This window comes from Tuber melanosporum (genome assembly GCF_000151645.1).
Source record: "Tuber melanosporum whole genome shotgun sequence assembly, scaffold_63, strain Mel28".
Classification (NCBI taxonomy): Eukaryota; Fungi; Ascomycota; class Pezizomycetes; order Pezizales; family Tuberaceae; genus Tuber; species Tuber melanosporum.
This window is the reverse complement of record NW_003299110.1, coordinates 367,494-379,553: the sequence shown is the minus strand read 5'-3', so window position 1 is coordinate 379,553 and position 12,060 is coordinate 367,494. Positions and strand designations below refer to the sequence as shown.

At 47.5% G+C, this 12,060-nt stretch overlaps 2 protein-coding genes; one reads left to right on the top strand and one right to left on the bottom strand.

Moving 5' to 3' along the window:
- On the top strand, nt 1-1,523 carry GSTUM_00009942001 (uncharacterized protein). XM_002840985.2 has 3 exons: nt 1-294; nt 371-501; nt 569-1,523. The coding sequence occupies exons 1-3, from the start codon at nt 69-71 to the stop codon at nt 1,484-1,486; spliced, it is 1,275 nt and encodes a 424-aa protein (XP_002841031.1). The 5' UTR covers nt 1-68; the 3' UTR covers nt 1,487-1,523.
- A 4,412-nt stretch (nt 1,524-5,935) lies between these two features.
- Nucleotides 5,936-8,349, bottom strand: GSTUM_00009940001 (uncharacterized protein). XM_002840984.2 has 2 exons: nt 7,068-8,349; nt 5,936-7,014 (listed from the first exon to the last, which is right to left on the bottom strand). Exons 1-2 carry the CDS (start codon nt 8,251-8,253, stop codon nt 6,077-6,079), a joined length of 2,124 nt encoding a protein of 707 aa, XP_002841030.1. The 5' UTR covers nt 8,254-8,349; the 3' UTR covers nt 5,936-6,076.
- Between the last annotated feature and the right edge of the window lie 3,711 nt (nt 8,350-12,060).

Genomic DNA, 12,060 nt, shown 5'->3' with positions numbered 1-12,060 from the left:
CTTATATAGCACTTTGTCCGATTATTCGTGAGCTGGCCCACTCCACCATTAGCCAACACGATCACAGCATGGAAAAGCCAATACCAGAACAAGCTCCCTCAGTTCAGCCCCCGGATCAGGGGGGAAGGAGGCGGGTCCGCAAAAACCACTTCTTAGGAATCTTCTTTGTACTCCTCGCCGGTTCAATATCATTCGGAGGTTTTCATCTGAGGGATAACATTCATGGGTGTGGAAGGTTGCATTGGCCAATTGAAAAACGGGTAGAAAATATTCTTCGGTTTACACCCTTGATTGGTGAGTAATATGCGACTTGAACTGATGCAATCATGAGGAGCGGGATGACTTACCTTCCTTGCCTGGTCGGAAAAAGATGGACACAATGATCTACCCTTTAAGATAAGGGTTCTTTTCGCGAATCAGATTTACAACGACAATTTTACCTTTGACACTTCATTGCCGTCCCAGGTTGACCTTCCGAGATTACGGAAGGGACGTGTTGGGGTATTAACCATTATTTACTTCCTCCTGCTCCTCCATCCTGAGTGGGCACCGATTGATTATTCTCTAGGGTACCTTCTGGAGCGTGTTCGTTCCATGTCCCGACACTAAGGGAATAGACGATAAAGTCTACTACCCAAGTGTGCAAATCACTTTACAACAAATTGACCTGGTCCACCGCCTAGCCGATGCATACCCCGACCTCGCTCTAACGTCTTCTCCCCTCGCCGCAAGACACGCACATTACCGTGGCAAGATCGCCTCGGTAATGGGTGCTGAAGGCCTGCACCAAATTGGCAACTCGGCCTCTAACCTTCGCCTCTATCACTCCCTCGGAGTCCGCTACGTGACGTTAACACACAACTGTAACAACAAATACGCCGACAGCGCACTTCCTGTGAACAATACTCTCTGGGGAGGCCTAAGCGATGACGGCAAAGATATCATCAAGGAGATGAATCGTCTGGGCATGATCGTCGACCTCTCGCATACCTCGCACGACACACAGATGGATACGCTCAAGGTTACCGGCGCGCCCGTGATCTACAGCCATTCCTCCGCATACGCTGTCTGCGACCACCCCCGCAACGTCAAGGACGAAGCGCTGGAGAAGGTCAAGGAGAACAACGGCGTAGTGATGGTGAACTTTTACCCAGCGTTCGTCAAGTGCGATGGCGGCGAGGCGAGATTGGAAGACGTAGCTGATCACGTGGAGTACATTGGCAAGAAGATTGGCTGGGAACATGTTGGTATTGGTTCGGATTTCGATGGAATTGAGAAGGTTCCGGTGGGACTGGAGGATGTCTCCAAGTATCCAAAGTTGTTTGAGGAGTTACTGAGGAGAGGGGTCACGGATCGCCAGGCTAGCATGATTGCGGGGGAGAATGTATTGAGGGTTTGGAAGGATGTGGAGGAGGTCTCTCGAAAGATGAACAGGGAGGGTGTTAAGCCCCTAGAAGACCAGGTGCATAAGACCTTGCCGCTCTAGAACGTGATTGATAATAGAGGCCTTCTCTTACAAATGATGTCTTATGATACAAGGTTTGATAAGATGCTGGTGGCTGTTTAGAACATTGAGTTTTCTCGTGTCCTTGGGTATCTGGGCATAAACGGTGACCTATAGACTCACAAGTCTGCCACAAGAAGCGACGGCGCTAGTAACAAGACGAGCTAAATCACAGAAGAAAAAAACCGCCCTCTTTCACGACACTCTTTTCTCTTGTTTTGACCTCATTACCAGCACACCACGCCGACCAGAACGGTATCTAATTCTAAACCGATCGTGCCAAGCAAGACCAACCTCCGTACTGCACTGTGCTCGTGTCTAAGCTCTCATAGATGTAATACCGGTACTACTATGGTATCCTACCTTCACCCCCCTTTCCTCTCTCTAAACACTCTTTGATTTCAGATGCCATTCTCCTATGTATCCATCTAACTTTTTCCTTCCTTCCTTCCTTCAAATATTCGACCTCCACAGCTGTGCGAACTCTTAGCAACCTCTTGTTCGATGTCATTCATTGCACACTCGACAAAATTGAGACTTGTGTTGACTGGAATCGCAACTAGGATTAGGATAGTATCTAGGTTCTGTGAGGCTTCCTAGATGTAGAAATTGCCGCATAGTATCATGGCGTTTTCGGGTATAGTACTAGTACCATAGCTGCTGGTGGAGGTTATACTAAAACCCCTTGGCTAAGATAGGCTGAAGTATGACATCATATTATGATACTATGATACTATCGGTATCGTGGGCAGGACACCTAGGTTTAAGGAGTAGACAAGTATCAGGAATCTTCGGACCTCTGACCTCTACGATACGGTAATAGACCACTGCCTAAGGCAAAAGAAAAGACTACGCTTAGGGGAAGCCCCTCTTTTTGTGTCTGCTCCATTGGTTCCCTAAGGTTTAGATCGAGCGGGGAATTCGCAACGTAAGGTCATTTCCGTGCCTCCAAGCACCGTCGACAATCCTGGAGATGGACCTTGTGCCACCCCGCAGAGCCTCAAGTCACTTTTCCTAACCGTAAACGGTCTACCGTAGTAGCCGAAACCCATACCAACCACCTCCCCCCACCCAATATGCTCCCTCTCCACCCCCCGCACTCAGCAATATACTCCCCCGGTCACAAGAAATGGCTCCAGACATTAACCGATCTACCCTTGCCAACGCGCACGCTCCGCCCCGTAACCACCCCCGAAGAAATCTTCCCTCCAACCCGCCACCTCTCCACTTCGCCCTCGCAGCAAAACACAGCAAACCAAACCCGGCGCCGGTCATGGTGGTCACGGTGCATTTCCATAGACGCCCCGGAGATGGGCCCAGCAGTGGATATCCTAGGCGACCTACTCGAGGAATCCCAATTGGTGTCTTCCTACACGGAATTAGCAGACACATCTATCGGGAAGCTCTTGGACTTTGGCAAAGCCACGGACGCTGATAACAAACGTACGCGCATGCTGGATACGACCGCGTTCGCGATGGGTGGTGTGGGCGATGAATTGGGCATCGCAGGAGTGGCCGGGAAGATAGTCGACGATGGGGACCCGAGCACGAAAGGGAAGATAGTGGTTCCCAAGGTACTTGTCGGGCCGGGCGAGGCTGGTTGTATAGCGCACAAATTCTGGTCGCCCATACGCCAGGTCATCTTCGCTGGAGGCACAGACGACGAGGTGGGGAGGCCGTACCTTGCTGTCAGGACTCTGGTCGGCATGACTGTTTTCAAGCCGTCAAGGCTGCAGACCCCGCTCCCGGGCATGACCAATCGCTTCTGGCCAAAGAAGTTGCTCACGATCAAGAATGAGGATATGTACGGGAGTGCCCACGCCCATGTTGAGTTCAATCCTTGGTTTGAGAGGCAGTTTGGTGTTTTGGATGAGAAGGGTGGGTGGAAGATTTGGGATATGGAGGGCCGGCAGAAGAAGCCTGGAAATGATTACACTGTGAAGGAGTATGCGAGCGGGAGGATGCCTGTAGATGATGGGAGCGAGGATGTGGTTGGGGGTTGGGGGAGGTTCTGCTGGGGTGGGGATTTGAATACGGTTTTTGTTGCTGGAAGGAAGAGGGCCGGAGTTTTTGATATGAGGGTGAGTCTAGAACCCAACCCTCTTATGGAGATATCATAATCTGACCGGGAGGGTATGATAGGCCCAGCCAAGTAGTATCTCGCAGGTTGAAATACCACTTGATTATAATGTCCGAATACTTGATCTTAAACGTGGACCCTCCGCAACTGTTGGCACAGATGCTTTCGTCTTGACCTCAAGATCTCTACACTGGCTGGACCTGCGCCAGCCTAAAATACCATTAATGACCATCCCACACTACCGCCATGAATCCGACGCTTTACTGTCATTAGAACTATTCAACCTTAGCGATTGTGTCCCCCCCCCTCCAATTTCTACTTTAGCCAACGCTAACAACCCCCTCATAGCAATAATAAATGCCCTAATCTACTCTCGATTAAATCATCTAATTACTTCCATCGCCCTCGACCCCACCGAGACCTCCATCCCAACGCAACTCGGCCCACAAACCCACCTCCCACCACCCTTCCTACACAAAAACGTTTCCACACCCCTAACCTACAGCATCTCCATCCTCCCCTGCAAGCCCCACAAAAACCCCTTCCTTCACTCCGAAAAACAACTTTTCAGCGCCTTCTCCATAGGAAAAGACCTAGCCATATCACAGCGCCTATACTCCTACTCGCCCTCCCCAGCAAACCCTAACGACAGCGAGGCGGAGGATGAGGATGAGGGAGCCCAGCGAGAGCGAGAATTAACCCTAGAACCAAGAACCAAAGAACGCTTAACTGGCATTTACGTCAAGAGTGGTATGTACGTGGTCGAAGAGGAAGAAACCAACGCTTCCTCCGAGCGCGAGGAAGACGCCGAAGCTAAAGGCTCGAGAAGGGACAGAGTCCTCCTGAAAGAGCTCCTCGATGCGAAATCCTCCCGCCGGAGAACCAACCTTGGAGACCTCTACGAGCACGCATACATCCAGGGTGGGGAAGCGATGCAAACGGCCGAGTCGGCGGACGAGTACATCACTGAACTAAAAGCGCTTCTGTTAAAGCGCCGCGAAAGGGGTGATCTGGGCGTCATCTCTCTACTAAACCTCCACCCACCAAAGACCCTGTTTCCAGACCTCCAAGCCACACAGACAGCAATCGAGGAAGTCCTGCGCCCAGAACACTTCTCGGAATTTGCAATCACCCCCCTATCTATCACCACCACCACCACTTCCCACCAAACACCCAATGCCCAGGAAACCTATGACAGTTTAAAAGATATCTACCTTACCCCGCTGCCAAACGGCACAAACCCGAAAATCCTCCTCCGCCGTGAAAAACTCATCCGCGCCCTTGCGCTGGAAACATACCTAGCAAGCATAGGCGTACACTTACTCCCCCAGGAACCGCCACTACCGCCAACAGCAGCACCGGGTGAAGGTCAATCCACCCCCATCAAAGAATCCATCAAGAAAATCAGAACATACGCGAACGTAGATTCACTCGTCACCTTACCTCCCGGAATGAAAAATGTACTTGACGCCTGGACCCCCGGACAAGATCCCTGGGAACCCGGCGCCGGATTGGGCATCGCGGGCGCGGGGAGCGAAGGTAGCAGCAGCAGGAGGCGGAGGAGGAGGAAGAGTTTTGTCGAAACGGCGGCCAAAGCTGCTGCGGTTAAAGTTGTAGGAGTGGGAGGTTCGCAGCCCCCTGCCATGCTGGTGGTTGGGAGCTCGCAGTCGGAGACGGTGGCCAGTACCCAGCCAGAGAGTAGTGCGAGAAGGAAGGTTTTCAGGAAAAAGCGGAGGACAGGGTTTTAGTTTGGATCATTACCACTTCGTCCACCGGTATCATATGCACTTGGAGTTTGAGTACGCAACTGCACGGTAGTATGATAGTAAATTTAGATAATAAGCATTCTTCACACAATATCACTCGAATCTCCAGAAGTATGATATCACTCAACGATGGAAAGTATGATATGATGATTATAACGCGTGTATGTACGCCAGCCACCCATGCCACTGCGCCGGGATTGAAGAAGTGAGCTATAGTATCAGCATGATATGCTAACACCGCATACTGACAAGTAGGACGGTCCCAGCTCCACTAACTTGCCATCCCACATCGCTACACCACCCCGACCTCGACCCGATAGGGATACTCTGCAGTGGGCGCTACCAACGGTTGAGGATAGATGCATGCCATGTTATATAATAAATTGTGGGGATGAGAATCCTATTTTCTGGAGGTCTGCTTTAGGACCGTATTATGATACGGTGGGGTGTTTTTATCAACTGTAGTGACTTTGCGTATGATATGCTCTGTAAATTTGACCTGTTCGTTGGGAATTGGGATTCATGTGTGATTTCTCGAGGACTTCTCATGGGAAAATACTACGCACTCCGAGGTGGGAAATCTTCTCCATGCGAGTCTCTGTTGATTGACGATTTATAGAGAGATGGATCTACTAACTAATGGTCTTCAGACATAAGCCATCCTATCTGTCGGTTGGTCTACAAGTACCCGCCGTGGTATTCACTGTGTCCACATCCCGCACTCTCTCAAACCCCCCTCTCGGCATAACTCTTCACCATCCCCTCCACCGAATCCTCATACTCCCTCAGCTCGACCCCACCATCGCCAGACAATACGGTATTCGCCTGCACGAAAACCTTCCTCGGTTGCTTCAACCTCATAACTACCTCCCTATAACCCTTAAACTGATCGGTAACCTCGGTCATGCGCTTGTACAACTCGCTACCGGCGCCGACGTCCGCAATGCTCTTGTAAACGTGCAGTTTTGTCAGGTACTCTCCAACAGCCTTCCGTCCGTGTGTCAAAATCTTGCTCCTATCAATGGAGATAGTGAGATCCGACATATCCGGTAGAGAATGGGAAAACGTGACAAAGCCATCCCCGGCGGAAATAAACACCTGTAGGATAAAATAGCGGGCTTGAGAATGTGCCTGTCCCCACTTCCGGCTCTTGGGGTCCCAAGTCTCGACGGAGAGCAGGCCTGCGCGTGCCATTTGTAGGTACTCGATGTACAGCAGGTCTTCAGCCTCCTGGTCAGTCACATGGCCAAAGATGGATAGTAGGCCCTTCTCCACGCCGAGGTACATTGCTACCAACTCCGCGCGACACTCTTCGTAGGAGGCCGCAAGGCCGCCGAATATGCTGCCCCACGTCTCATTCGGCCCGTACCAGGTCCCCACTGGCTCATTAGTGATCGGATTTATGGGCGGATTGGCGTGGTCGAAGTTGTACTCGCCTGGGGAGGTTTCCTGCAGGAGCTTGCCCGTGCCGTGGCCCAGTAGTTCGTGGACGCCGACTTGGACTTCAAAGGCGGGCCCTTGGAGTTCGGAGTAGAGGGCTACGTCCTCGGGTTTCAGGAAGGTGATTACTTCGTTGGGGGATCGGGCGGAGAGAATGTTGCCAAGTGAGACGTTTTTGAAGCCGATTTCCTGGCGGATGTCGTCGTAGTTTGGGATGTTGATGCCTGTGCGATAGTTAGTCTGGGTTGTCGGAAGTGGATGAGTAGGAGGCACAAACCGGCCGGGATCCCTGCGCCAGCAAATGTTAAAACCTCCAGACTTGTAAAGTCAGGCTTCAAAAAGTGGTCCTTTTCAAAATCCTTGCCCCAGGGTAACCTCGCGATAAAGTCTTCCGCACGCTTGACTAGCTCTCCAAAAGTTCTCGTCCGTCCCTCGTTCACCATTGCCGCAAAACCTTCCCATTCTGCACGAACGCCAGCTGGATCGCGATACGTCTCGACGAAGCCAATATTAGCTTCTACCCGGGGACCCTTATCCTGCACCCAGTACTTCTGAGACTCCTTGTGCGCTTGAATAGACCCGATGTCAAACGAACGGGCATATTCATCCCACATCTTCCTCTGAAGCTCATTCGCGGAGCGTTCCGCTGCAGCCCGACACTCTGCGGAGATCTTCTTCATCAATTCTGCATGGTCCCCGTACACCAATTTCAACTTCTTCCTACCCTCACCAAACACAAATTCAGTTTTCTGCCCCTCTGGCGCCGTCACTTCCGCTGAAGCGAACAGTAAATGAAACTCGGAGTCGGAAACCTTCTTCAACCTCGTATTCTCGACAAGTATCCCATTCGCAGCTGTGACCGCCTGCACCTCTTCGATCTCCGCCTTCGAAATACTTGGCGAGTCGGGGTAATAAGCCGAGACATGTCCAGCATCAATATACCCAATTAAATTCCTCTCCTCTGGCAAAAACGAATACACAACCTCCTCCACTCCATAAAATAACTTACTCGCCTCCTCATCAGCATACTCCACCAGTTTACGTAACTCTGCTTTCGGAATGCGGGGCACGAACTTCAGGTCCCCGAAGGACTTGTAGTTCCCCAGCGAGGCGAGGAATACCGTTGCGTACTCGAGCCAGTACTGCACGTCCTTCTCACTGACAGGGCCCTCCGAAGCGAGTTTTTTCCAGTCCCCAGCGCACGCGGCGTACAGAGCGAGTATGAGGTCGTAGATTGCCTCACTTTCTGGCGAGTGTTGACGGAGGGTCACACGTGTGCCTAGGAAAGAAGCGCGGGAGATGTGGTGTGCGTAGAGCTTTTCTTTGGGGGTTAAGGCTGCGAAGTGTGGGGCGACTTCTAGCCGGCAAATGGTTGGGGGCGAGTCTGCTAGGAGTGCAGCGGGGGGGGATGTCGGCTCCGGCGGCTTATTGGGGGAAGGGGCTATTGAGGCCTCGTCTGACATGGTGGCGGTCCGATTGAGTTTTCTGTTCCCGATGGATTTGGCGATGGGGTATGATAAGAGGAGGGGTGCCGAGAGGCGGGGTATCATACATGGAGTACGAGGGGGGGGAAGAAAGTAATGCGACACCCGTTCAACACAAATTCCCGTACGGAAACAATATCAACAACATATAGTACTACCATTTTCCACAACCACATTCAATAAATAAAATAAGTAAAGGAGATAAAATTAAAAAATGCTTAGTATTTCCTTAAAGTAAAATAAAAAGAAAATCATAAATCAATAATGAGTTTGGTGCCCTTTTCTTCTAATAACCTCTCTGACCCGCTTTGGCATACTTCTGCAAAGATCCATAAACCTTCCATCAGGAATAGCTTTCCATGCTTCCTCCACAGCTCTGATTAGCTCTTCCTTGCTTGCAACTCTTCCATACCTTTTACCCAAGTAAGTTTCCATATCTCCCCAAATATTTTCAATTAAGTTCAGGTCTGGTGACTGTGGTGGCCAGGGCAATATATCCACCCCATTCCTTTTTCTACGCTTTGTAGAATATCTGTGATTAAACCAGTAGTTAGATTATATTCTTAAGTAAGTATTTCTATATCAAAAAACAGAAAATACAATAATTATAAGCAGGTAGAACCTATCCTTTATGCCCTGGTGCACTATCTTCAACAACTCTAGTCCAACCAAATCTCTCACAACACTCATGCCAGAAAGGAATTAAAACTGGATCCAGAATATACTTAGTATACTCATAAGAATCCACTTTAACCTTTCCTGGTACTACCACTAGCTTTGACCTCAAATCCCTACAAAAGGCTTCCCATACCATAACTGTCTTCCTTCCTGACTCCCAGACCTCATCAATGCAATCCTGATCATATTCCTCAGAAGGTTCTCTTATCACCCATCCTCTCTGCCCAAATCCAGCTGTAGAGAATGAGGTTTCATCAGTTCATATGATTCTGGACTAGTCTCTTAGTTTCTAAGCTCTTTTTCTCATACACCAACCAAATCTAATTGGTATATTTTTAGGGCGCAATCCCTATCTAAAATATCTTTTAGTTATGTAAACACTTGAATCTTCATTAAAGTACTAACTTCTTACGTAGTTTTCTTTTATTTAAATTAAGACTCTTAGCTGCCTTCCTAATTGTCCTGGATGATGCCTTTAATCCCTTCTCTTCTTTAATATCCTCCTAAGAGAGTCTTCTATTTCTTTTATTTTCTTTAATAAAAGACTTTAGATCAAGTAGATCAGACTCCTGGAAGATTGGAGGTCTTCCTGTTTGCTGGTAGTTGGAAGGACTACCTGTTTCCTGATACCGTTGATAGATACGAGTACAGGTACTATGGTGAACTTTAAGGCCTATTTTTTCCTCCAATTTGGCAGCTATCTTTCTGAAAGACCACTCCGCTATTTCTCGGAGAGAAATAATACGGATCTGGTTATCACGCTTGGTTTCCCGCTTGAAGCACTGTCACTTCTTTATCCACAATCGCCGCAGCTCAAGATTTCGTGGACTAATCGCTAAATCATTTAATTTTATTATTATTTCAATGTTATGTACATATTCATTTAATTAAACTACTTATGCTCACTTCTGCGGGTTTCCTTTATCCTCATAGTGCTTTTCTGAAATGGTTTGGCAGGTGGTGGGGGACATATTGAGTATTGTAGTGATGGGGGTTAGGAGTAGAGGTGCGATCTTGTGGGAAGCAGTTGCTACTGTGTTGCACAACTTCTTTCCCCCCCCTCGTACAGTACTTGTATCTCCATGCCAAGAGTTGGCACCTCTTTTGGAATAGCCTTCTGCGGCCATAGACAGTTTAGTGTTGAAGCTGTTTTTACTTGTAGAACCTGACAAACTCAACTTTTCAACTATCATGATATTGAGAATGTTATAACCATGATAAACAATCAATGAGATATAATTCAAGTCTAAGCATTAAACCTGTTATCTCCTCCACAGGCTTGAGCTTGCAATAGATTGACATGAAAATTCATACAAAAACAATCAATAAGTTCTTGTGGCATATACTGCCACTCAGTATATAAAGCTTCTTGCACATGCTGCTTTGTTTTCTCACTGCTTTCCACAAAATCATACTGTGCTATAGAGTCTTTAAGATAGTTCCAACAAGGTTCTATCTCATTCAAATTTGGCGAATTAGGAGGTCAGAAAGGAATACATTGAATTCCTTGCTGTTGAGCTTCATGATCTATCTGTGCTACTGCAGTATAATTATCGGCGTTATCCTTGACCAGCCAGCATTGGTGTTCCATATCCTCCTGAATCCTTTGAATGAAAGAGTATACCCTCTCATGTAGTATATACTTACGATACATGAACCAATCCATTCCACTACCAGAACTTCATAAGCGGGTTTCTTTGCCGAACTCCCAATATGGAGGGCAGCGAAGACAATGATTTATTTGGTCCACAGTGAGCATTGTAGTAATCAATCTCACTATTCAAAGCTTGTAAGTAGTTGAACTCTTCTGTTCCTAGTCTCATGACATTTGTCTGTCGTTATTCTACTCGCTCTGCAGCTTGTAAATTTTCATGTCGAAGCTGTTCACCAATCTCTCTTCTCTCTTCTTCTGTTTCCTTCACCCATATCCATACAGGTTCTTTATATCCTAGGAATATACTCGCCGATACCATAATGCTGAATCCGTTCCCTTTTCTTTTATGGTAAATTGCTACCTCATATGGGTTTTGACCTTTCTTTCTAGTGATTCTCTTTCAACCTTGTAGTATACTAACTTCTAGCATCATATTGTCGCTAAACACGAGCGACTTAATTTGTTGTTGTAATGTCCAATCAACAAAATGGAATTGGTTCTCTCTACTATCTGTGTTCAAACGAGATTTCTGCCGTGACAAGTAGTGATATAGACTGTGATGCTGATGTATGATCTTATAGATAGTTGAATTAGCAGCCTGAACACCGGCCTTGAATGCAATTTGTGGAAAGGTTTGTAGGCGATATTCCTCATCTTGCATAGCAAGTTCCTTCAAATTGTGAGAAACTTAACTGCCAACTGGAAACTTTTATGGTACTGCAGGCTCTTCTCTTTTCTTGTCTCCAGTATTGATAACATGTAAGAGCTCTTTGATTTCAGCACATTGCACCTGTTCCTATCATTGCATGAGCTTTCTACCTTTCAATCCCAAATCTCAATTTCAAACTAACCTGTATTCACCTATACGTAATCAATATGGTTTCAGGAGAGAGATCTATTATTCCCACAATATAGTTGAAAGACATTCCTGCACATGCATGAGGAGCAATAATTCTAACTCTTACAGCACTATTACGGCTTCTTCCTGGTATCATACTATTCACCTACTACACATTAACTCTGAAGCTTGTATTCAATTTAGTCGATAACAGTACTTATGGTCAGAGTATAGGTGATTTTTTATAAACCATACTCATATGTGCAAGCATGGAGGGAGGTAGCATAGGTCCTGCTATTATCGGTGATATGTAACGATCCCTCCTCGGATGGCTAGTTCTTAGCGATGGGGAACGATACTTCTCTTCTCCTTCTTCGTCTTTCTTCATCTTACGATAGCACTAGGCCTCTGCCTACGTTACTGATAGTATAAGACCTCCATCTTCTATCGGGAACGCCTATCATAAGCTTTCTCTAACTCTTTTCCATGAAGAGCTTTCCTCTATGTAATGATAAATAGTGCAATAATGATAAAGATCGTAAAGGTGTTTTATATTCGTTAAAGTAATAAGTAGGAAAAGTACTTGGAATTCAATCTAATTGTGTTAAAACTCATA

Bases quoted from the DNA above. Each gene is read 5' to 3' on its own strand.
- GSTUM_00009942001 (XM_002840985.2), top strand. From the start codon at position 69: ATGGAAAAGCCAATACCAGAACAAGCTCCCTCAGTTCAGCCCCCGGAT. The intron at 295-370 runs GTGAGTAATATG...GGTCGGAAAAAG, and splicing joins TCGGTTTACACCCTTGATTG to ATGGACACAATGATCTACCC. The intron at 502-568 runs GTATTAACCATT...ATTATTCTCTAG, and splicing joins TACGGAAGGGACGTGTTGGG to GGTACCTTCTGGAGCGTGTT.
- GSTUM_00009940001 (XM_002840984.2), bottom strand. From the start codon at position 8,253: ATGTCAGACGAGGCCTCAATAGCCCCTTCCCCCAATAAGCCGCCGGAG. The intron at 7,015-7,067 runs GTTTGTGCCTCC...ACTATCGCACAG, and splicing joins TGGCGCAGGGATCCCGGCCG to GCATCAACATCCCAAACTAC.